This window comes from Pinus tabuliformis, chromosome 1_1 (genome assembly GCF_031772625.1).
Source record: "Pinus tabuliformis cultivar Carrire ecotype Pingquan chromosome 1_1, CPIR1, whole genome shotgun sequence".
Lineage (NCBI taxonomy): Eukaryota > Viridiplantae > Streptophyta > Pinopsida > Pinales > Pinaceae > Pinus > Pinus tabuliformis.
The window spans coordinates 544417354-544443757 of NC_142297.1; the positions used below are offsets into that span (position 1 = coordinate 544417354).

Here is a 26404-nt window from a genome sequence, read left to right on the forward strand (position 1 = left end):
CTGCCGATTGCGATTTCAAGGTGGACCCGATACACCATAGACTCGGGTGAATTAATATTGAAGCCCACCATTGAGCCATTTTGCCTGTGTTTCCTGTGTAAATGGATTTTTTGGTTTACACGGCATTTAGAGGCAGAAATACACTATGGAGTACTCCCGATAGTTTAGGAGGCCGAATCATGGCGATTATGATGGCGATAGGATGTGGCTGTCTGTTAAATGAAGCGGCCCTGTGTATGCCTGCGATCATGAGAAAAACAGGAGCGTTGTTACAATTTTGATATATGTGTCCTCTGCGTATGACTCAGTTCTTGCCATTGATTCAACGCGTCCTGTGAGTATTGGAACACTCGAATAGACAGAGGAAGCCATGGATTGGGAAGCCGAAGTGTCAAGCGAGCATAGAAGATCAAGCGAGTCAGAGGAAACAACAGCAACCGAGGAGGAAGCCAAAGAGGCGGTGGAGAGCGGAAACGAAGAGTTAGAGGCATCTGAAATACATATAAAACAGTAAAAACAAAGAACGGTTGGTGCTGTTGTTGTGATGAATAACCTGAGTGTGAGATAGTGGAAGTAGCAAAGACAGAAGAGGCAGCAGAAGCAACGGAGGTTGTAGAGGCAACAGAAGCAACGAAGGTTGTAGAGTAGGAGTGAGAGAACCTCAGCTAAATAGAGTACAACATCATACCAGTGTTTACCAAAGTTGGGTTGGAGCCCAAGAGGTTGGAGCCTCAGAATTGAACAGGATTGAAGTCATTGGGGGTAGGTGCTCCTAAGTGCAGAACCACTGCAAAATAGAGTTGGTGCTCTGGAGGTTGGAGCCTCACTGAAGTCCAAGTTGGAGCTTGGCAACTATTCACAATCAGATTTATACTTATATTGTATTTATTTCATTGCACTGTCTTGAGTTTTTTAATAAAAGCATTTATTCCAGCTGTTGATTTTTGCGTTCTGTGTATACATATACATATCTATATATGCTTTTGGCAATCACTAGAACAATAAAAAATTAGTAAGAAATACTGATTCACCCCCCCTCTCAGTATTTCCAACACAAGGAATTTGGATGATTTAAGATTACTGCTTATCAATTTATAAGGGCTACTGGAGCCATGAAACATTGAATGAATGGAACAACTAGTGTTTAACAATCAACTACTTTGACATTGGCTATATGGTTGAAAGGGTTAGTGTATGATATTCAATCTATTGGTTGAAAGAAATTATTTGATGCATTAATCACTTGGGTGTGTACTTAAGGTTAAAGGAACTAGTATGATGCAATTTACCCCAAAAATAAGCATAGGATCAAGTCTTGGAAGGCACAAGGTGCCACTCATTAATACAAATCTGAAGGTGCTTTATGGCTGGAATGTATTTCCAAAGATGCAACTTAGTTTGGTAGAAAAATGGAAAACAAGTGCAGAAATAAAACAACGAATAAGCAAGAGGGAGAAACTTCCTCACATTTGCTTATTCCTTGATGAATATTGAATTCATTATTAAGCCTTCACATAAGTATGATATCCGAAATTTTTTATAACATATAAACAACAATTGAAAAGCTTAACATAACCATACAACAATTTAGATCCATATCTCAATGCTTCATTAGTATTCAAAAGTTTGATACACACGAGAAACTCAACGTCATCTCCAAGCTCCTACAATTTCCTGGATTTCATTCACTTATTCATAATCCTATAATTGCCAATAATTGCCAAATCCCTTTGAAATAGAGAGACTCCTCTTTAAATAGAGTGAGTTAAGTCTCATACAGTAAAATTATTATTTTTCTAACTAATTCTATGACATGTTAACAAATTATAAAATATTGTAGTTGTTAGATCCATGGTTGACAATATCAAGACATGTGGATGCTAGGTTTCTCAAGAGAGGTCACCCTCATCCAAAAATTGCAATGATGTGCAGAAAACCCTACAAGAGAGGGCACACCTTCCATAAAGGGTGTTATACGAAATCAAATGCTCAATGGGTTCACATAGAATTTTCCCTTCAAGAAGGGATGTGTGCAACAGTCTAGGAGGATGTGCTCAAGGGTCAACCTAGAAGAGGTCACAAAGTGATAAAGATGTCTAACCAACCCAAGAGAGTGCCAAGTTCTCCAAGGAACAATAAAATAATGCATGTCTAGGTAATTATGCCCAAAAATGGGGGAATGCCACTAGATAGCCTCAACCAACTACAACTAACACCTTAAAGTCAGTGAAGTAGGGTACCCTAGCTATTAACCTTAATCTAGATAATTTAGATTAATTTAACCATTGAATAGTTAAATCAACTTCAACATGTGTGCACAAAGGTTTAGCGTTGAAATAAAACCATATTACCCCTCTAAATAGTAAATTATTTTTTAAGTCACCATGAACATGTGTGCCAATGAAGGGTGCACTCTAATAAAATGTTGTACCATGTAAATACAAGATGTTCTCCCTAGCAAAACCCCACCATGATAATAACAAAACATAAAGCCCAACCTACGTTGCATCACTGCCAAGAGATTATTTAATCAAAATTCATCATCCAACCTTACGAAAATTTAAAATCACCATCATGTCATATGTAGTACCTCCCTTTCTAATTCAAACTTAGTGATTAACATATCAATAAGGGGACTAACATCACAAAACACATTCTCCCCTAGGTGATGTCTAGAAAATGTTACATGATAAAGTTGAATCACCTAGGAAATCCCACAAAGGCAACATGAATCAACCCACCATAGAAACATCATAAGAGAAGGGGACATAAAGAAATGCTAACTCTATCCAATCATCAATTTTATAGCATCATCTATGTACCAATTCATGCAAAAAAATATAAGACTACTATCATTAGGACCAATAGAAAGGATTTCCAATGAAATCATCCTAAGACTTGTTGCCAAAATATGTGTTATTCACGTGTTCAGATTTTCATGTGGTGCCTAAAGTGTGTCTTTTGTGTCATTATTGGTTGTCTGTTAAGGTTTGTTGTCTCCAAAATAATAGGGTAAGTGTATTTTCCATCACACACCCAACATGTGGGGAACATGTAAAACACCTGATCCTAGTGACACAACATCGTACATCAACAAGTCACTAGGAAACATCAACAAGGTCATGAAACATCTACCTCCTAACATCATCGTCCAATCCCTTTGGGGCCTTGAACAATCATCCATATCCAATATAAACATTTATATATCAAACAACCATATTGTGATAGTATGCTCCACATCCATCGAAAGTGCAACCAAGGGGTGATCAACAAGGCAAGCACATGTGAAAAGACCACCAAGTAGTGAGAACAATCATCCAACCAAAGAGAAGTGAGACTCCCCCAGACCAAAGATCTCTATCCAATGATCCAAGGCCATGGAGAAAAGGGGCTCCATGAAGATGAATTCTCCCAAGTCGGTCCAAAATCTCCGAGGAACCAATGTCAGATACTCACATTGACGAAAATCACAATGTGGAACCTCATACAATATAAGGTGTAACTTGTAGCTTTGTGAATTTTATGGGTTTCATTTAAATTTTATATTTAATTAAAATGTTTGTTAACATATTAATTCTTTCCTTTCTAGATTTTGAATAGTGTACTTTTGTTTGTGCCCAAATACGTGTTTTTCTATTTCATCTATGGTAAATTGGAAATAGAAATATTATTATTCAAAGCTTTTTATGTTGAAGTAGGATGTAAGGATTTCTAATGAAGTTGGTTGGTGAGCAGGTATGGAAACTTGTATACCAAGGACAATGTGGCTTTAAGTGGTATTCACACACACTCTGGTCCTGGGGGGTACTTGCAACATGTTGTGTACTTGGTTACATCTCTTGGCTTTATTCGACAATCATTCGATGTTCTTGTGGATGGCATCGAGAAAAGTATCATTCAAGCACATGAGAACTTGCGCTTGGGTTCTATTTTTGTTAATAAAGGTATATTTATTTTTAAATATCACCTTTCCTAACTTTGCATTGCTCATTATATTTGTTGGAATTTGTGACATAGATATTTGATAAAGTTTCTTAGTTTGTTTTGTTATTTCTATTTGTTGACTTTGTTGTAACTGAAATATTTGAAACTATTCTTCTTGGGGATCAAATTATGGTTGGAATGTATCTTTATGTTAAAATGTCTTTTGGGATAAGTTAGCTCCAATAAGGGTTAAGCAATTTGATACCTACATGTTTGTTAGATCTAAGACTTTTGTGATCCATAATGTAGATATCAGTCTTTCGGATTAATCACATCGTTAGGATTTGGTCGATGTTTCGAACCAACTAATGTGGTTCATCTTCAGGACAAGGTGAGAAATCGATCGATCAAAGTGAATAAATAGCATGGATGTATCATTGCCCAGAGTTAGCTGTTGAAAAATAGCAGTTACTTAGTTAAAAAATAGCCGTTAATTAGTTGAATTGTTTAATGACTATTTTTCAATGGCTAACTCTGGGCAATGATACATCCTTGCTATTTATTCACTCTGATTGATCGATTTCTCACCTTGTCTTGAAGATGAACCACATTAGTTGGTTCGAAACGTCAACCAAATCCTAACAATGTGATTAATCCGAAACACTGATATCTACCTACATGTTTGTTGGCACTAGTTTTGCGCATCAATTGGCCCAATGTATTCTCATAAAACAACCTTAAAATCAAGGTAATTGCATTTCACTAGTGTGGCAACACCATTTTATATGTTTATTTGTCACGATTTTATTTGTTTGAAGCTCACAAGTTAGGTGATAATTCAAAGTTCTTGATGCCAGATTTGTCAAGCAGTTGGTGTACTTTCTATACTTCAAAGATTTCCCATTCGGATTTTGAACATGCTTGTACTCTGTTCCATAGGTGTCTAGAGGTTTTCCTTGTCTTCTTTCATTTGAATGTGTTTTGATTCCTCTCCAACTGTTTCAATGGTCACAAGGTGGGCTTGTTTTCTAATAGGAGTTAATTAGTCTGAGAGCTTGGACCTTATTGGGGACATTGCCTAGAAGCTCCTAGCAGTGTTTTCACTTGAACCTTTTTTGGCCATCTTCTAGAGCTTTTTAGGGGCTTCATTTTAGGATCTTACTGGGTCAATGGATTTATTTGCTTATTACCCTTTGCACCTAATTTATATTCCTATATTTAGAAACTTGTAATCACGCAGGAGGAAATACATCAAATAATTATTGATCACAGTCGGAAGGATATTGAAATATGAGAATGATTTTATTAATATCCAACAAATGATCACTAAAATAGGTCAAGGGGCTGCTGGGTGCACTGATTTTAACACAATGTGGGAGTGCCAAAGCAGCTCCTGTAAAAGGAAATATGCAGAAATTAGTGTGTGGATCTATTCTAAACCATGAAGAATCAAGCTCCAAGCTACAAAAGAGGGAATTGCCTGGTAAGTTTCCACAAGAAATGCATTAGGTGGAAAAATAACAATATGATAATCTTAGATGAAACTAAGACGAATGAAAAGAGCGATATGATAATTAAGATAAAATGAAGATGGATACAAAGAGGGAATGCTAGTTTTTACACCAGCATAGATCCATCTTAAGCACGGATCTAACATGTGAGCCGAGAGGGATCAAATTTATTCAGTTGCAAACTTATTTTAGAGTGAAAAAAACAATGTGTAATTTTTCATTGTTTAAATTGTACTCTTAAATGATATATATTTTTAAGTATATGTCAATATGAATTCATATTAAAATATTTTGTTCATAACCTAAGTTGGATATTTACTATATATAACATTAAAATATTTTATTTTAACATTTTTTTTCTTTATATAGATATACATGAAGTTGATATTCATATAAGTTGGTTAACATAGATCTTCAAATAACTTATTTAAATAATGTGTTAAAATATTTTTAAAAAGTATAGGTTTAAACATCTTAATTACTCACATATTTTTGTTTTTATTTTTAATTACTTTACCTGAAATGAAACTATATTAGGTCATATGGACCAAGAATTAAACATGCATAATATATTCTTTTTTCTTTTTTGTTATGACCGATGTTGCTTTTTTATTTATAGAATATTTTATTTTTATTTTAAGAGGACACGTGTTAACTCCAAGTTGAGCATGGACATACTTACACATCGCCTTCACACTGAGTTGTAGAATGAGCCTCTCGGGTCAATAAAAGAGTTTATCGAGTTCAAAATCAAGACTATTACATGACAGCACAATGCATGCAGCTGGTGAATATAATAATGGAGATTAAATCATGGGTGTAAAGACTCAAGAGTGAATATTCGGCAAATATCTCTGAGAGAGTCTAAAAAGATAGAAATCAAGACTATTAAATGGAGGTTTAAATGGATATTTATATCCTCGTACACTTGTTTTCCATTGACATAATCAGCATGTTGGTTCTTACTTCAATCCATGTGGATGCAAGAACATGATTGTGCTATTCTCAACACCTGTAGTTTGTCACGTACTTCTAGCCCCTAATGAATTTAAAATGAATGAAAAGAGTGATATGATAATGCAATTTCAGATAAATGAAGATGGATATAAAGAGGGAATGGTAGCTTTTACCTTAAGAAGTTTATCAAGCTCAAAACCAAGACTATTACTTAACAGCACAATGCATGCAACTGGTGAATATAGTAATGAAGAAGAAATCATGGGTGTAAAGAGTGAATATTTGGCAAGTATCTCCAAGGGAGTCTAAAAAGATTGAAATCAAGATTATTAAATGAAGGCTTAAATGCATATTTATATCCTCATACACTTGTTTTCCATTTACATAATCAGCATGTTGGTTCTTATTTCAATCCTTGTGTATCCATGCACATAAGTGTGCTATTCTCAACTCCTGTAGTTTGTCACGTACTTCTATCCTTTAACTAGTTTATTGTGTTCTTGCCTCTTGGTAATGCATAGCAACATAATCAATGAATTTCCATATGATACATTTCTGATCAATCTTTTTGCTAGAGGACGTACTATTGCAAAAGCCTTTTACAATTGAGCTTCACTTTTGGTTTGTTATTCATGTACGTGTTATCTTTTTCCTTGGCCAACTTTAGCAGTGGACAATTAAAATCTGCTTGTAGGGTGTTTTCTATGTACCCCACTTTCTCTATGGTGATAGCACTTAGAACAATATTAATTATAGTGGAATAAAGCAACTGCCTTGTCACATAGACTTTGACATGCTGCCTGGTACTGCAAAATCTAACACCTTAATGCAAAGCCTCATTAAGCAACCTAGATTGAACACAACAATGGGAGTGCTACCACTGTCATCTCAGCAACAACTTCCCTTGTTTTAGTGATGGACACAATCCAATACAAGGGAGGTTTCCCTAGTATATCATAGGGATGAAGTAACCCACTTTAACTTGGGCTAAATGCCCTCAAGTTTTCTACAACAAGATTTCACCCGAAAATAAAAATATAATAATTAAGGTTTTGGGTGAATTAAGGTATAATTCCAAAAATGTGAGTTCAAGGGTTCCTATGGATAATGGCTCAATCTAGAAGCTTAGGTCAGCCAATATAGGCTGTAGTAAGTTCCCAAAGACATACAATGAAGTAATTATACTTGGCTGTTATACTCTAGGATTTTAAACTAGAACTTGCAGCAAGCAAATAGTTTACAACAACACTTGGAAAAAGCCCCAAAATCTATGATACATAAGTGTAAAAATAGGGCAAAATAAAAGAATAAACAAGATAATATAAGATAAGATAATTTTATTAATGTCCAAGACCACCAAAGTAGGTCATTGGGACTAGAGGCTACATCTAGTACGAGGACAATGTGGGAGTGCAAATGCAACTTCTAGAAAACACAAAAGCTAAATCTAGGATAAAATGAAGTAATGAAGGATCAACAATAGGACGACCTCATAAACATGTATATAACCAGGTCAAAGGCCCAATGACGTAGAGGACTAGGTGAATAAGTCTAGGGCTGGATGTCGATAATGTCAAGAATGTCCGAGTCTGATAATTGATGGGCGAGGGTGGCTACAGTGGCACTGGCTTGCTATCAGAGTCCTTTGGATCCAACAAGGAGTCTAGTTGCACGAGGATGAAAACTTGTTAGATGCAAATGGGTTTACAAAACCAAGTTTGGATCAGATGGAAAAGTTGATAAACATAAAGCTTGTCTTGTTGCTAAGGGTTTTTCACAAGTTGTAGGCATTGACTATACTGAAACCTTCTGCCCTGTTGCCAAAATGAACTCTATCCGCCTTGTTCTTTCCCTTGCTGCCTCTTTCAAATGGGAAGTCCATCAGGTGGATGTTAAATCTGCCTTTATGCATGGGGACTTGCATGAAGAAATCTATATGGAACAACCACATGGCTTTATACAAACAAACTCCAGTTTTGTATGTTGGCTTAAGAAATCCCTTTATGGTCTCAAGCATTGTTTTACAACCCGCCCGTTTCAACTCCGAATCGGCCGTTTCGAACCGAGCCACCACCAAAAATATTGACCCGGCCAGCAACCCGGCTCGGTTGACCGAGTCACATATGACTCGACCGAGTCATATGTGACTCGGTCAACCCGGTCGGGTCCGTTATGACTCGGCTGAGTCAATGAACCTACGGCTGGGCAGCGTAAAACATGAAAAAAATTCACTTTTTTTGTGATTTTTGGTGAAGTTAAATTCAGTTTATGGATTCCAAAGGGTAATGGTAAATTGTTAAATGCTTTTGGGGTCCATTTCTCCCTCCCAAACCCTATTTAAGACAGCTAAATGGTCTCATTCACTCACAGCAGTCTTATGCATTTGAGGGAGAGTCTTCTTTGAGAATTAGTGAGCAGTTCTTGAGCTTGTTTTGGAGCAGCAGTGAGGAGTCTTGGAGGAGCATTGTAGCTGGAGTGAGGAGCTTCTTGGGCAGCCATTTGGAGCAGCATTGAGGAGCTGATTCTTGGAGCAAGCTTGAGGAGGCAGTTTGTGCCTGAAGGTATTTTTTTCCACCTCTATAAATCTGTTTTTGCTTAGTAAATTTTAGGTGCATATCAAGAAAGCTTAGAGAGTGTTTTTTGTCAAATAAATGAACATTGAATCAATTTTTTTTTTTTCATTTTCAGATTGTTTTCCTAGTCAAAAAATGGCACCTAGAGCAAAAGATCCTGCTTGGGCATATGTTGAAATGGTTGATAGTCAGATGCATTGCAAGTTTTGCCATAGGAAAATTAAGGAAGGTCCTGGGGGGATTCATAGGCTGAAACAACACTTGGCAGGGATTAAAGGCCAAATTACCGCATGTCCCTCTGATGAAATTGAGGAGATTAGAAAGAATTTGTTGGCCAGCTTTGAAAAATTTAAAGAAGATAAGGCTAGGCAAAAAGAGATACATGATGAAATTGGGAGGAAGAGGGAGATACAAAGAATGATGGCTACCAACCCCCACTATGATTTTGAGGGTTCTTCCTCTATCCCTCAAACTGAGGCATCCAACCCTTTCCGTTATGTTCCTCCCTCTTTTGGTTCTGTTCAGGATAAGGGAAAGGGTAGAATGAAGGGTGATGTGATTATCAAAAGTTATTTCACTCCCTCCTCTCCATTAGATGCACATGGTCCTGAAGTTAGTAAAGGTCAAATTCAGCCCACTTTAGATGACCATTGGAAGAAAGAATTGAGGGAGACTGCTTGTGACTACATAGCTAGATGGTGGTATGATGCTGATATCCCCTTTAATGCTGCTCGTTCACCATATTATGAGCCTATGTTTGATGCCATACATGCTGCTGGAAAAGGCTTCAAAGGCCCTACTATGCAAGAGCTAAGGGGGTTTCGTTTGCAGAAAGAAATTCAATCCATTAATGAGTATTTGCAAGAGTTCAGGGACTCATGGGCAAGAACAGGGCGTACCATCATGTCAGATGGATGGACTGATCAAAGAAACCGTACCATCATAAACTTTCTTGTCTTCTGCCCACAGGGAACCATGTTTTTAAAATCAGTTGATGCATCTGATAAGGTAAAAGATGGCCACTTGTTGTTTCAGCTATTGGATGAGGTTATTGAGGATGTGGGGGTGGCTAATGTTGTTCAATTCATCACAGACAATGCCTCTAACTATGTTCTTGCTGGTAAACTGTTAGAGGAAAAACACAAGACCATCTTTTGGACCCCATGCGCTGCACATTGCATAGACCTCATGCTTGAGGATATTGGAAAATACATTGGGTCAGAAACACTGTAGATAATGCCAAAAGCATAACAAAATTTATCTACAATCATACACTGGTTTTGAGTCTCATGAGGAAACACACTGGAGGCAAGGATATTATTAGGCCTGCCATCACTAGATTTGCTACACATTTTTTGACATTGCAATCTATGCTTTCCCAACATAGAAACTTGCAAAAGATGTTTTCCAGTGATGAATGGAATCAAAGCAATTGGTCTAACAAACCAGAAGGCAGAGAATTGAAAAGGAAAGTCCATGATGAAACTTTTTGGAGAAAGGCAGCAGAGATTGTGAAGCTTGCTGAGCCACTAGTTAAGGTGTTGCGGTTGGTGGATGGGGAAAGGTTGGCTATCGACTTCATTTATGAGGCTATGGATCAAGCAAAGGAGCAAATAAAGACAACATACAAGGATAGAGTGGCAAAGTATGGGCCCATTTGGGCAATCATTGATGAAAGATGGAACAATCAACTCCATCGCCCTATACATGCAGCTGGGTATTTTTTGAACCTACGGTATCATTATAAAGCTAAGGAGTCAGGAGCTTTGAGGGGGGAGGTCAGAGATGGACTGGTTGATTGCATTGAACACATGATCCCATCGGAGTCTGATCAGCTGCAGATACATCAACAGGTCACATCCTTCAGCAATGCAACAGGTACCTTTGGGAAGAACCTAGCAAAGATTGCAAGAGAAGCAGATGAGCCAGGTAAACAAAAATTTCAATTTTCAATTTCTTAATGGTTTTACAGTTTTACTTTTTTTATTAAAGACTAAAGTTTGTTAAATCATTTATAATTTGAAAGTTAGATATAATTTGTAATTTTGTTGAGCTTTAGCCTTCATCTAACTCATAATTCATTACACTCCTATGTTTTTTGCAGCACACTGGTGGGAGGCCTTTGGTGGCCAGTGCCCTAAATTGCAAAAGTTTGCAATTCGTATTTTGAGTCAAACTTGCAGTGCATCTGGGTGTGAGCGCAATTGGTCTGTCTTTGAGAGGACTCACACAAAGAAGAGAAACCGTTTGGAGCAAAAACGGTTGAATGATCTAGTTTTTGTCCAATACAACCTTCGGCTCAGACGGAACCAATTGCTGAACAAAAGACCTGATTCAGATCCCATTGTGTTGGAAGACATTGATCCAACATCAGATTGGGTAGTGGAGAGTCGTCCACCAGAGTTTGATCCTGATGAGGATCTTGATGAACTTGAACTGGAACATCGACTTCAGCCTGTTCAGTTGAATGCAGATCCCGATCCACCAGCCTCAGTCTCACAGCCAGCAAGGAGTAGGACTCCAGTTGTAGGTGCTTCCTCTGCTCAGCCACGACAGAAGCGTAGCCGCATATCTACTCTATCTCAGCTTGCATCTGCTGCACAACCTGCTAGTGGTACTGGCACCACTTCTACACTTGCAGTTGGAGACGATGATGATGAGGAGGAGGCATGGGGCCCCTTGTCTGACTCTGATGATGGTGATCCAGAGATTGGTCGAGATGATCTTGGCTCCTCTGGCAGTAGCTACTAGCCAACAGTACTAGTATTGGAGTCTGGTCACCATCACAGTTTACTTTTGTTGTAGAGGCCATTTCTAGCCTCCTTGGTTATTTGTATTTTGTTTTGAGTCTTTGATCATGTATGACAGTTGACTATGTATTGCCATTGGGTACCATTTTGATATAATGGATTGGTTCATGAGCCTACTTTGATCATATGTTGTCTTCCATCTATATTATAATGCTGTGTGTTTGGAAACATGAATGAAAATCTTTAAAATTATGTTTAAAATATTTAAAATTATGTTTTTTTATAAAAAAAATAAATATTTAATGAATTTTTTACAACGACCGAGTCATTGAAATCGAGCCGGCCGAGTCATTACCGAGTCGGAGTCGATCCTCGACCGAGTCGGAGTCGGAGTCAGAGTCGTAAAACACTGGTCTCAAGCAAGCCCCTCGGGCTTGGTACGCCAAAATGGATAGCTTTCTTTTAGATACTGGCTTTTCTAGGTGTCATTTTGATAATACTGTCTACATCAAGAAAGTGGGTAAGTCTCTTATCATTCTTGTTCTTTATGTTGATGATCTTATCCTTACTAGTAGTGATCCCAACCTTATAAACCATGTGAAGTCCAACCTTAAAAAGAAGTTTGAAATGATAGACTTAGGACATTTGCATTTTTTTCTTGGTCTTCAAGTCTTGCAATCCAAGGAAGGTATTTTCCTTTCCCAGTCCAAGTATGCCTGTGATATTCTATGCCACTTTCACATGAAAGACTGTAAGCCAACCCCTTCTCCCTTTCAGTCTGGAGCCAAACTTTCAATCACTTGTACTTCCCCTGAAGTTGATGCTACCTTATACCGTCAGCTTGTAGGAAAAATTTTGTATCTGACCCATACTCGTCCTGACCTTTCCTTTGTTGTTCGCCTTATTGCTCGGTTTATGCAAAACCCACATGAAATTCATTGGAAAGCAACTAAAAGAATAGTTTGTTATGTTCGAGGTACAATTCAGTTTGGGATTCAGTACAATGCAGAAGCATCTCCTCTATTGGTTGGTTTCACTGATTCCTATTGGGCTGGTGACCTTGATGATCGGAAGTCTACTGCCAGTTATGTCTTCACTCTTGGTTCTGGACCTATTACATGGGCTTGCAAGAAACAAAGTGCCATTTCTCTTCCTTCAGCAAAAGTAGAGTATCGTGGTGCTGTAGAAGCTAGTAAGGAAGCCTTGTGGCTTCATTGGATCTTGTCAGAGTTTGGCTTTCAGCAACAACATTTGACTACACTTTGGTGTGATAATCAAAGTGCCATTCAACTATGCAAAGATCCAATCCAACATCAGTGCAACAAGCACATTGAACTACACATGCACTTCATCAGAAAGCTCATTCATGACCATTTTCTTGAAGTGCAATATTGTTCAATAGATGATCAAGTCGCAAACATCTTTACAAAGACTCTCACAGAGGCGAAGTTTACTAAACTTCGATTTATGGTTGGAGTTCAGGAAGTTGTCACTAAGGGGGGATAGGCTCTAATGCCTCCTTCCTTCTCCTATTGTGTCATATTTGTACATCCTTCAATCCTATCCCAAGTTGTTCTTAAGGGGGGATGTTAGGATATTCCAACACATAGGAAATAGTTAAGTATAACTTGGTCTAATGTAGCGTTAGGTAAAGTGTGTTTCTTAATTCTTTACTATGTACTTTTGTAACTTACAATCCAATGGTCATGATATGTTCTACACATGAAGTGATTCGACGGTTCATTCTCTCCTCGGTATTACCGACACTTGATCCGTGGCTTAACACCCGATTGGTACATGATCTCTATTTAAATAGAATGGAGGGTCATTTGTAGGGTGACCGTTCATGAGAGAATCTTATGTAAATTTTCTTTCTTTTACATTAATAAATTGCCTGAAGTGGCCGCATTGGCTCAGGCCGTGGACTGTTTCCCGCTTTGAGGGTTTTAACCATGTCAATAATACTGGTGTATTGATCTGTGACCTGTGCGTGAGCGATGTCCTTTGGTGTTCTATCTGAGGAACTTACTCTGTAAATTCCTGTAGATCTTAGGGGGATGTTGGAGCGAGGGATACTCCTAAGCATATGAGGTTGAAGGAAAGAAGCTTTGGATAAGTCTCTCGCTGCTCCGCTAGGGCTGGGAAGGAATCCGTCAGGGGGTAGGTCACTCTACTCGGGAACCGTTTGGAACTAATCCCTCTGATGGTCTGGGTGTGAGTGAACTAATGTGTTGTTCGACACCTCCATAATAGTCGTTGGTCTATTATTTGAAATACTTTGAAACTTAGCTCGTTGCTTGTTGCTCTAATTATCCAGATCAACCTGAAATTATAATGTGATCGTTTGAATCGTCCCTGTATGAGGCGAGGTATGTAGGATTTGAGATCTATGTCTGAATATCTCCTTGATGAAGAGGGTTAGGCTTCTTTGATATGGATATTCAAAGAAGGTAAAGAGGGATCCTCATGAATCTTTATAGAGGTAGTGGTAGCACCCTTTGATCTCGTAGTATAGGGGTGTTAAAATTGAAAACTAGGGCCAAACTCCATGTGGGACTACTTACTTATGGCAGCTGATATTTTTCTTAGATTCCTCTCGTTGAGAGGTGTAGGATTGGTCTAAAGATCATCTGGTTCCGACATGTATTCACGGAGATATGAATTTATTTGTGTTATGTGACAATTCGTCAAGGTCGGCTATCAACCAAATTGCCCCCACTTGTTCTCAACGTTTTACTATAAATAGAGGTGGCCTTCAAGTCATTTACACACACTCTCTTCATTTCTGTTTTGGGTTTTGATGAAGGAGAGATCTAGAGGGAGTGCCCTAGGCTCTACGCTGCCCTAATGGAGAAGCTCTAATGCTGCCCTAATGAAGCCCTAATGCTGCCCTAATGAAGAAGCCCTAACGCTGCCCTAATGGAGAAGCTCTAATGCTGCCCTAATGAAGCCCTAATGCTGCCCTAATGAAGAAGCCCTAACGCTGCCCTAGCAGTGATGAAAGAAAGACCTCAACGCAGTCATGGAGGAGGCTTCTATACGCAGCTAAGGAGAGCCCTAGTCACAGTCTTGGAGGAGTCCTATACACAGCCTCTTATACACTTCCATGGAGAGCCCTAATCATACACAACTAGCCGCAGTAAGGAAGAAACTCAGCCGCTGGTAAGAGAGAAGTCTGGCCGCAGTTCTAGAAGGGAGCTCTAGCCTTAGACGCAGTCAAAGGGAGCCCCAATACGCAGCCCTAATCCGCTGTCACTAGCAAGCCCTAGCTGCAGTCTATCTAAGCTCTAGCCGCAGTTAAAAAGGAGGCCTGTTCCACAGCTAAGAGCAAGTCCTTATTCACAGCGAAGGAGAGACCCTAAGCTGCTGCAAAAGAAGATCTAAGGAGTCCTATCCGAGCAAGAAGAAACCTGCTAACAGTGTGGAAGAAGCATGAGTTGCTGCGTTATAATAAAGACTGTTTCTATGCATAGGTTTATATCTGTTTGGGCCTGTTAGATGAGACCATCGTTTCAGCCAGCTGCTTTGCTAGGCTGTAATCCATAGCAAGCAGCTGAGGTAGCCAGGGCAGCATTAAGGTGAATCATATTTACAAGAGACAGCGTGACAAAAAGAAGAGACTTTTCTAGATGGACCGATGCTCTAGAAAAGCTTAGTTTGCTGATAGTATAGAGTATTGAGGATTGCATATTGAGCCCTAACTTGAGCAGCATGGAGGGCAACATTCCATTGGAGGACAGCCGAAGTTATCCTGTGCAAGTTTTGATGAGCTGTTAGGGACTGAGGTTGATGCCCTAACCAGTCCCGGATTTTCAGTATGGCAGCAAGTACAAGAGCAGAGTTTGTGCTGATACATCTTGCTGTTGAAGGCTGAAGTAACTGAGCTTTGTCTAAACTGTTTGAGGACTTATATAGGATGAAACAGTCCTCTAGAAAGATTGACTCAGACCTATTCTAAGGGCTATATGATATGAGGCTACTGTCATGGGTTAGTATTACTGTGTTGAGGATTAGTCAGCCAGCATGATGGATGCAACATGATGAGATGCAGCATGGTGATGAAATCACCTTGGAAGAATGTTTGCCTTCACCCGAGTTCAGAACTGCAGTCCATGTCCTCAGATCTGCAACCTCATTATGTCATCTTCATGGTGAAGATCTCTGCTCTTATTTTGACAAGTCAAAGTGTTGACTTCTGATGTATATGTACTATCTCTCTCTGCTGAACTATTGAAGAATATAAGAAGAATTGATCAAGGGTTTCCCCACATTGGGGTTTGTCCCTGGTTGGCGCCACATCTTGTGTCCTCTTGTCTTGGCTTGTTTTCTGCAATTTATGTTTATGTTTTATCTGCACTTTACTATCATGTTGATGTGATTGCTAATCTGAATATTGTCATTGAGATAATATGAAAAATTGAAGTAAATTGCACTAAGCATAGAACATACCTAAAATTAACAAGGGGGCACCTAAAAATGAGGCGCTGCTCTATTTTTGGCTCTTGAAGGTGACACACCTGACAGATCCTATCAAATCATGGTATATGTTGGTTAGTTTTTGCTTAGAGTCAATGAGAACCAACCTGAAGCTGACCCAAAGGGATCTCGAGTGAGTGCATTCTATGTCTACACAAGTATGGGGAGCGGACAAGGATGCCCTCCTGTAACTCTAGGAAATTCCCAAGGTAGAAGGACATCTTTGGGCTCAGGCCCATCGAGGGGGAGTCTAAGTGACTTGAATCTACAATAAGTAGATATCCTTTTTGATGGACAGGTTTAGTACCTGTTTGGGCTACACGAGTTGGCTCAATGTAGCAAGGGAGAATCTGAAGGGGGGAAGACGCTTTGGGAGATGGTCACTATTTGGAGAAGTCGAATAACCTTTGAGAACTAACCTTGTGTTCTGCTTAAGGGGTGAGCCGAAGCGAGGGCCTCCAAGGAACAAAGTGCAAGGTAGGTGTATTAGACTCTCCCGACAGCTGAATCTCTGAAAGATACGACTCTGTGGAGGAAAGAAACCAAGCAAAAGATGACCTCGAGGTGGAAGGGTGGGTACCAAACTCTACTTGAATAATGGGCTGTGGAAAGAAACCAAGCAAAAGATGATCTCGAGGTGGAAGGGGTGAGTACCAAACTCTACTTGAATAATGGGTTGTGGATTATATGTTTGCATTACATGATGCACTTGGGAAGCAAGGTCTAGACTCTCTCCATTTGGGCCTAGTCTGTCTGTACTAAGCTCGACCCCCAAATCTCTGAGCCATAGAGTACTGTGGGTCTAATAATCACGTCCATGAGGAAGAGTTTGGACGAGATGTCTTGAAATTGACTCTGGAAGCACCATCTGTTGATAAGGTCTACGGAACCATACCCTTTGCTAAGTTGAGCCTGGAGGGCACACCACATACCCTACCGCGCTAATATAGGTCCAATGTTCTTTTCTTTTTCCCTAAGCCTCTCTTGAATACCAATAGCTTCTATAACACTAGATTCCATCAATACTTGGGTCTAGCTATTCTATCTCCCCTGGCCTGCTATTTAGCCTAATCACTCACTTATAGTCTAAGAACCCCTGAACTGTGCTCTTAGGTAGATGTATGATGTGGTGACCTCGATCTCTGTTATGAATGTAAATAATTAATAATTAATAATGATTAGTACACTGAGGAGGCATGTTTTAAAAGACATGATTGTTCATGAAGGGGTACCCACCTATATATATATATATATATATATATGGGACCCTTGGTTGCAACCAAGTCATATTCTCATTCATACATTTTATATATATACTTGTATCCTCAATGGATGTCTTCAGATTCCAAGTCTTCTAAAGATTATTGTGAAGTGCGAGCTTTGTTTGTTACATTGGTATCATAGCCACGCTTATCTAACCACTGGGCCTTTGGTTAGGCTTTAGCTACATTTCCAAATTTTTGGAGTTTCTTTAGTTCCAACTTCTGTGACCCAAAACGAAGGCCTTTGGCCATTTAACAATAAAAAGAAAAATAAAAAAGTTATAATATATATATATATATATATATATTATAAAAAATAAAAATAAAAAAATACAAAAGAAATTATCATAAAAAATAAAATAAAATAAAAAGCAAGTTATAATATGTATTAAAAAAAATTGCAGCTCGACTAGCCACCACAATTGCTAACTACTTCTGTCGCCGATCTGTAGCAAGAGTCATTACCCAAACTAATGGTCGCTTCCAATTGACGATTGTTGCATCGTATCGCCATTGCCATCAACCACTGGTTTTCTCCACCACAATATGCCACCACAATCACCCCACTAATGTTGCCAACATTGTTCTGGGTCGCAGTGCCCTGCCACCACTACCACTGCAATGCTCTTGCCGCTGTTGCTAATTCCTTTCTGCTGTCGTGATTCTGTGCTATCGTTGTGTTGTCGTTTAGATTGTATAGGCATTGCAACAACAACTCAGGTCGGGGGCTGTCACTCTGATCCCCGACTTGAGTTGTTGTCGTAGTGCCTGTACAATCTTGTGAATGGTTGAATAAGTGGAGTCACCACCCAAACAGGAAACCAATCAAAATGTGCAGGTACTGAAGGTGTGGATAGAAAAGGTGAGAGTATTAGTGAGAGGAAAAAGATAAGGTGATGAAAAGATAAAGAGATATCAACAACGCCAAAAATGTGCTGATTGATGGGCTAAATGAAAAGATGAAGAATGAAAATGATGATATGATGAAAGAATGTCGTTGGAGCGCTGTGAATAAAATATCCTCGGCAACGACACCAAAAAATGTTGTCGCTTAGATGTATAGGCACTGCAACAATGACTCAGGTAAGGGATCAAAGTGCCCCCGACCTGAGTCGTTGTCGCAGTGCCTGTACAATCTGAGCAACGACATTTTTTAGCGCCGTTGCCAGAGAAAAAACAAATGGATATCAGAGAGAGCTTCCTGTCTGAGAAAAATGAATGCTTACTAGAATGTAGCAGTAAGCTCTTGTGAATGGTTGAATAAGTGGAGTCGCCACCCAAATGGGAAACCAATTGAAATGTCCAGGTTGCAAAGGTGTGGTTAGAAAATATGAGAGTATTAGTGAGAGTAAAAAAGATAAGGTGATGAGAAGATGAAGAGATATCAACAACGCCAAAAATGTGTTAGATTGACGGGTTAAAGGAAAAGATGGAGAATGAAATGATGATATGATGAAAGAATGCCGTTGGAGCACCGAGAATAAAATATCCTCGATAATGGCACCAAAAAATGTTGTTGCACAGATTGTATAGGCACTGCAACAACTCAGTTCGTGGGCTGTCACTCTAATCCACGACCTCTCTGTTCTAGCTGTCTCCCAACAACAGGCTATGGGGGGTAGTCCCTATGGAAATGTGAAGATGAAGGACAAGTTGGCAACCAACAAGTCTGGGAGACACGATTGAGTGGCCTAGCTACTTGGTTAATTTTAGCAAGATTAGAGGATTATATTAAATTGAATTGTGAAACCAGTGCCTTATGAAGTCAACTTCTTGATTATTATCAATTAAATACCAAGTAATCAGATTGACAAATCGCTGCTTGGATGAATGACTATCCTATATGAAGTGCAATGCACAAGCTAGGTGAAATGCAAAATCTGGGTTGATTTTAAGTTAAATGCCTATCCTAAGTATAACTTTTCTCTTAATTGTTTTGGAACCAAGAGTTTAGAGTAGATTGGGATGGAAGCCAACAAGAAGCAAGCAAAGGCTTGATTAATGATACCTCTCCCTGTGTTCCAACCACCCGAGGCCTCCGACGCTATAGAGACTGTGGCTTTGACGACTACAAGGTCACCATGTTAACCACTAAAGAGGGTCTAAGTTTCCCAAGCTAAATTGAGAAAGGGTGGCCCTAAATGTCTATCAACCAAGTTTATGATTGGAGGTAAATTATTAATGCAACTAGACTTAGGATGCCATGCAAGATGGAGTCATTCTTAAGGTAAGATTGTTTAAGTTGTTTAAGTACTTAGTTATGATTTGTTTTCACCCTATATCAGCAAGTACTTATCAATAAAATACAATCTTAACCACAAGAAAGTGTGCCTAGTTACCAAATGCCAACAAGATACAATAGATACCCATAATGTTTCAATTATCTTTGCATAAGTTATTACGAGATTTTGACACATCCCGTAAGTGTTGAATAATTGCACATTGTGGGTAAACCATGAAGATGAAGGTCCTTGTGAACCTATACAACCTGCGCTAATCCCCAAAACTAGAAAAAACTAACTAGTTGAAGTCTACACTTCTAGGTGCAGAAGGTCATGGAGCAGCTAAAGGTACATTAAGGGAAAGCAAGAAGCCCAAACGATATTCTGGATGTGCAACCTACATGACAAAACTAATAGAAGCTATGTTGCAGGAAACGTGGTAGGAAGGTCCGTTTCCGTACGGAAACTGGGACGAAACGCAGAAACGCATTTGGTACGGCCGTGAAACGCGTTTCTGGCCGTACTGCCACGTTTCCCAAAATAGAAACGTGGCCAGTACGGCCGGAAACGCATTTCACGGCTGTACGGCCCATGTTTCCCAATTAACTTGTGTGTGTGTGTGGTTTTTTTAAGTTGTTTTTTTTAGGGTTATCTAGTGAGTTCTAGAAGGCTATCTAAACTTATAAAAGAGAAGCTTGTCTCATTCTCTCATCACACTATTTAGCAAGTCGTTTCTCTTGGAGACTGGCAGTTGTTTCAGCTAGGGTGTTTTGAGCAGTGAGCAAAGTAGATTTCAACAGCAGGAGCAAGAGATTTCAACAGCAAGAGAAAGAGATTTCAGCAACAGATTTCAGCAGCAGCAGATTTGGCTCAGCTACAACCATATTTCTCTTCTCTTTTCTGGCATTTTGGGGTAGCTTCAGCTACAGAAAATTAATTTGGGTAAGCAACATTCATTTTGTTAGTTTTTTCCTACTATTTCTTCAATTTTTCTAGGGTTTATGCTGCCAAAAATATGAAAAACGTTTTTTATTTATAGATTTGTTTTTTTAATTTATTTTTGCAGCAGATTTGGCTCAGCTACAACCATATTTCTCCTCTTTTCTGGCATTTTAGGGTAGTTTCAGCTACAAAAAATTAATTTGGGTAAGCCACATTCATTTTGTTAGTTTTTTCCTACTATTTCTTCAATTTTTCTAGGGTTTATGTTGCCAAAAATATGAAAAACGTTTTTTATTTACAGATTTGTTTTTTTAATTTATTTTTGCAGCAATGGCTTCCAGCCAAAGTGCAGCTGCAAGTTCAAGCCCTAGGGCCAACCCAAGGGCTGAATATTATCCTCTTTGGAGGCATGTGATGAAGCTTCAAAGATGTGGAGGTGGTGGCTCATGGGAATGACGATGCAATCTTTGCAATAATTCGTACAAGGGCTCCTACGCAAAAGTGAAGGCACATCTATTGCATGGAGAAGGATAGGGGATTTCAGGTTGCACAAAAACAACAGATCCATTGGCAAGGAGGGCATATCAAAGAGAGCAAGATGAGGTGTATGGTACTAAGAGAAGGCATGATGACCTTACTCAAGCTCCATCTAACATTGAGCCAAGGATTGTAGCTGAAGCAAGAAAGAGGAGAGCCGGTCCCACTCAACAACATGAACAACCAGCACCCAAAAATACCAGAGGCCCAGGGGCATCCCCTTCAGTTCAAGATAGCAGAATTGCTAGATTGGTGAATGTGCAAGCAAGAGAAGACACTGATTCCAGAGTGGCTAGGTGCATTTATGCATGTGGTATCCCATTCAATGTTGTTCGCTGAAAATACTCTGAGCACCACCAAGGCAGAATACATTGCTGATAGTATGGCCTTCTGTGAGGCAGTCTGGTTGCTGAAGCTCTTCAGTGAGCTGTTTGTACACATGATGAATACCACTGTGAATCTCTGTGACAACCAAAGATGGGATTCGATTATTGAGGAATCCCGTATTTGACAATTGCTCCAGCAGATAGACATCAATTACTGCCTTATCTGGGATATGGTAAGTCGATGATCAAGGAGGCTCCATCACACTGAGATGATGTATAGGACAGAGCCCTGAGGAAAGATCAAATTTGTGATTTTCCCGAACGACTTGGAGTCGTCGAGAGACCTTTGTAAAAGGGTCCTGCATGCTGCATACATTGAGCTCTAGGAGCTTTGGGGGGCTTGCAGTTCTATTGGAGCAACATACGACCACAGGGTGACTCACCCTCCCCTGGTGGTGCGCATTGAAACAAGATGATTCGCTCTCTTGTGGGACAAGATGATTCGCTCTCTTGTAGGACAAGATGATTTGCTCTCTTGTGTAGCAGGATGATTAGTTCTCCTGTGAGGCTTGGATTGATGTGTTCTCCATGGCGATTGTAGCAGGATTGATGTGTTCTCCTGTGAGGTCTGGATTGATGTGTTCTCCATGGCGATTGTAGCAGGATTGATGTGTTCTCCTGTGAGGCCTGGAATGATGTGTTCTCCATGGCAGCCTGGATTGATGTGTTCTCCATGGCGATTGTAGCAGGATTGATGTGTTCTCCTGTGAGGACAGGATTGATTAAGTTCTCCTGTCGAGGCATCCTACCCATGCAGTCTGGGACTCATGGGAAGTACCTCTCATCTGATCAATGAGCAGGGAAATGAAGTTAGGGACCATAGTAGTACCGATGGACGCATCTTTGTATCTACTGTACTCCCTACGCTAGGCTGTCCTCCATTGATCTGGGATAAATGATATTGGTCTGGGACCAGTGGTAGGAGTTGTACATACTATGACGCTGACTTCGGGTCGGCTGAGACTGGTCTGGGACCAGTGGTACATACTCCGAGACTGACTTCGTGTCAGTGCAGTACTAGTCTGGGACCAGTGAGAGTGGTACATACTATGACGCTGACTTCAGGTCAGTTGAGACTGGTCTGGGACCAGTGGTACACTCTCTGAGACTGCGATACTGGTCTGGGACCAGTGGTAGGAGTGGTACTTACTATGAAGCTGACTTCGGGTCAGTTGAGACTGGTCTGGGACTAGTGGTATGCACTCTGAGACTGACTTCAGGTCAGTGGAGAATGATATGACTCATTCTCGATCAATTCTTCTTCTTCATAGTTCAGCGGAGATGAGCAGAGCCAGCAGAGCAAAGCTAGCAGAGCTGAGCTGAGCAGAGCAGAGCCAGTAGAGCTGAGCAGAGCAGAGCTAGCAGAGCCAGCAGCGCTGAGCAGAGCCGAGCCAACAGAGCTGAGCAGAGCAGAGCAAAGCCAACAGAGCTGAGTAGAGCCAGTTGGGCAGAGTAGTGCAAGGCACTAATGGCAGAGATAGTACAGTCGTACATATGGATCAGCGGATGGAGTTCTCCCTAGTTGAGAGGGAGTGTTAAATTGGCAACTAGGGCCAAACTCCATGTGGGTTAGCTTATTTATGGCAGCTGATATTTTTATTGGATCCCTCTCGTCGAGAGGTGTAGGATTGATCCAAAGATCATCTGATTCCGATAAGTATTTATGGAGATATGAATTTATTTTGTTTATGTAATTATTATCAAGCCGACCAGCACATATGTAGGCTCTAGAAGCCCAACCGACGTGTCTATTCAACCTCTACATTTTTAGTATAAATAGATGAGGATTTTATGTCATTTAAACAAGTATTCTTGAGGTGATCTCCTCTCCACGTCTGGGTTTTTGGAGAAGGAGAGAACTAAAGATACGCTGGCCCAAGGGTTGTGCCCTAACCGCAGGAAGCCGCACACATATGAGGATGAGCAACAGACCCTAACCGCAGGAAGCCACAGGCATATGAGGATGAGCAACATACGAGGCACGCAAGCCCTAATCTATGCACAGTTCATGAAGAAAAAAAATTCACATTGTTCATCATGAGGACATTCCGCTATAAATGGAAACATATACGCAGGTATATGTAGACTGGAGACATATACGGAGATACCTATTCCATTGTTCAATAAAACATACGCAGGTCAATGGGACATGAATACGCTGTTCAATACGTTGTGTATGTATTCATATATACGCTGGCAATGACTGTATACGCAGGCAATATATACGCAGCAAATGGCACATAACCGAGGTACATATATGCAGCAAATGGAAATATATATATACACAATAGTATACATGCTGTGGTACCGCTGTAAGGGAAGTCAGTGATGATATACGCATAGCATGGAGATACAGTCCTGTAATGAAGAACGCAGTCCTGTAATAAAGTCATCTAAACACAGCATGAAGACTCTATACGTTCCTAGTGACACAGTCTATACGCAGCCATGGACTGATCTATACGCAGCCATGGAATATGCGGCCTTGGAAACACTGAATCGCAATCATGAACCAACGCAGTCATGAAGATGGATCCAACGCAGTAAACACGCTGTTATTAAGACTCATTCGCAGGTCATACGTAGAGAAGACCTTATACGCTGCAATGGAAACTAAACGCCACATTCTAGATATGGAACGCAGTCATATATGTCCCCCACAGTTTGGAACACACAGTCATATCTGAAACCCACTGTTTGGAACGCAGTCATAGAACCTGCAGTTATATATGGAAACGCAGTCACGTATGTAGACGTAGTTAGCCGCAGCCAAGGTATGAAGCCACAGAGGTATCGTGTCAAGGCATGACTAAACGCTGTTATAAAGACTCATATACACAGTTAATGAAGACAGTTACACGCTCATGGAGTTTTGGTCTTCTTGCCTCCTCCCAGTCTTAATGTCTTGGCACACCATTGATGAAGCAAATCCAGGAGGTATTCTTGAAGCAGTATCCTCATAATAGCCAGTAGTGGTTAGGGTTTGATCTAGAAGGACTATGTTCTCTGCATAACTATTATAGCATAGAAGATCACTATATATATATCTTCAATAAGTATATAAGGAATGATCTTCGTCACATGTTCCTATGATCTTGATGGCTCTAATGTGAATGTGTATCATGATGATCTCAGCGGAAGGAATGATGAAGTAAAGATGCAGCATGATGGGCAAGTTAAGTAAGGAACAGCATGATGTATGGGCAGTATGATGTAGATCATGGACAACATGATGTATGGGCAGCGTGATCTATGAGATCATGAGCAGCATGATGGTGCTAACGGTAAGGTGCAACAAATGGATGAGATGCAACACGATGATAGGTATCAGTTGAAGTAGAATGTCTTCAACTGATCTCATCATTATAGGAGATGATCTATGCTCAGATCTAGATAAGTCAAAGTGTTGACTTCTGTTGTAAATGTACTCTCTCTTTCTCTGCTGAACTTTGAAGATAACAGAAGATTTGATCAAAGGGTTTCCCCACACATTGTGGGGTTTGTCCTTGGCTCGCGCCATATCTTGTGTCCTCTTGCCTTGGCTTGTCTTTTGCGATTTATATTTATGTTCTATTTGCAGTTTATCTTAATGTTGATGTGATTGCTAACTATGAAAATTTAAATAAATTGCTCTAGCATAGAACATACCTAATCTTAACAGATGTGGATGCAGAAAATCCTGATCTGGAGCTCTCTCTTGCTGCCCTGAATATTGAGGCAGAGTCTGGAAGTGGAATTGGTGCATCATCTTCTTCAGCACCACCATCCATTGTTGAGCATTGTGCTGCTTCTATTTTTGATGAGGATTGTTATGATGAGGATTAGTCTTTTGTCTCCATAGTTCTTGCAACCTTATAGTCTTTATTGTACTTGCAACCTCATATATCAATATAAATAAAGGCTGATTTTGAGATTTTGTCCTTGGATATATAATAAAGGTTGCTTTTGGATTTTCCTATATTTGTATTTTCATTATGTGATCATTCATGAGTAAATGTGATGTAAATTTAATCTTAATGTTTAAATGTAATAAATTATAATGTATCATTAATGCTTTATGATTGCACTAATGCAGAGCTTTCAGAAATTCTAGCTTAAGAAGAAAACCTCTCTTTTAGACTTCAGCCCTCCACTTCTTCTCTGTCTTCTCTACGATATTTCAGACCACAATCCATCAAGTGTGTGCATCCAAATGAGCTCCATCTTCCCTCTATTTATACAGTCCAAAGGGGTGCGAATAAACATGTTCATTGGGGCGGGGCTTGTTAGAAAATTAGAAAGGCAGAAAGATTTTCTTACACTTGATAATTACTTGTGATGTTCTTGATTTCTTATTAAATTTTATATCTTCTTTCTTTTAGTTCATCAAGAAATTACCAAAGCAAAAGCACATAAAACAATGGACACTAGATATAGGCACTATGCCTGGGCGAAACCGCCCTCGAGGGGAAAACCTAGTCAAAATTCTCTTCCTTTCAATAGTATTCTTTGAGACTCTTCACCCTAGACAAAGACCAAACCTTCCCTCCACACCAAGTTAGCCTCATATATCTTCAACCTCTCTTCCAACAACTTCGACTATGTAGTAGGTTCCGACATCAGGCAGCTTCCGGCATCAGGAAAACTTGGAAGACTTTGATCTTCCAAACTTGGGCACGAAACAAAGAGAGAGGCACCAAAATTTCGTTTTTGTTCTTCTCCTTAGACTCCACTCAACTCGCACTTCCATTGGTTTCCTTATACCCACTTCACACTTTTTCGGCGTCCTTAGAGATATTGAACTTGCCTGAGATGAGATTCTCCAAATGAATTCAACTTGCTTCTATTTATAGGCTTCAAGGGAGGTCGAATTGATGTCCTTAGG

The 26404-nt window shown here is 39.8% G+C and overlaps 1 protein-coding gene across 1 annotated transcript in view; it reads left to right on the forward strand.

Moving 5' to 3' along the window:
• LOC149214255 (neutral ceramidase 2-like) overlaps positions 1-26404 on the forward strand; it is a 233707-nt gene that overhangs the window by 67733 nt on the left and 139570 nt on the right. The window contains exon 2 of the mRNA XM_089392225.1: positions 3736-3944. Within this exon, the coding sequence (XP_089248351.1) occupies positions 3736-3944 (209 nt within the window). The remainder of the gene's footprint in view (positions 1-3735; positions 3945-26404) is intronic.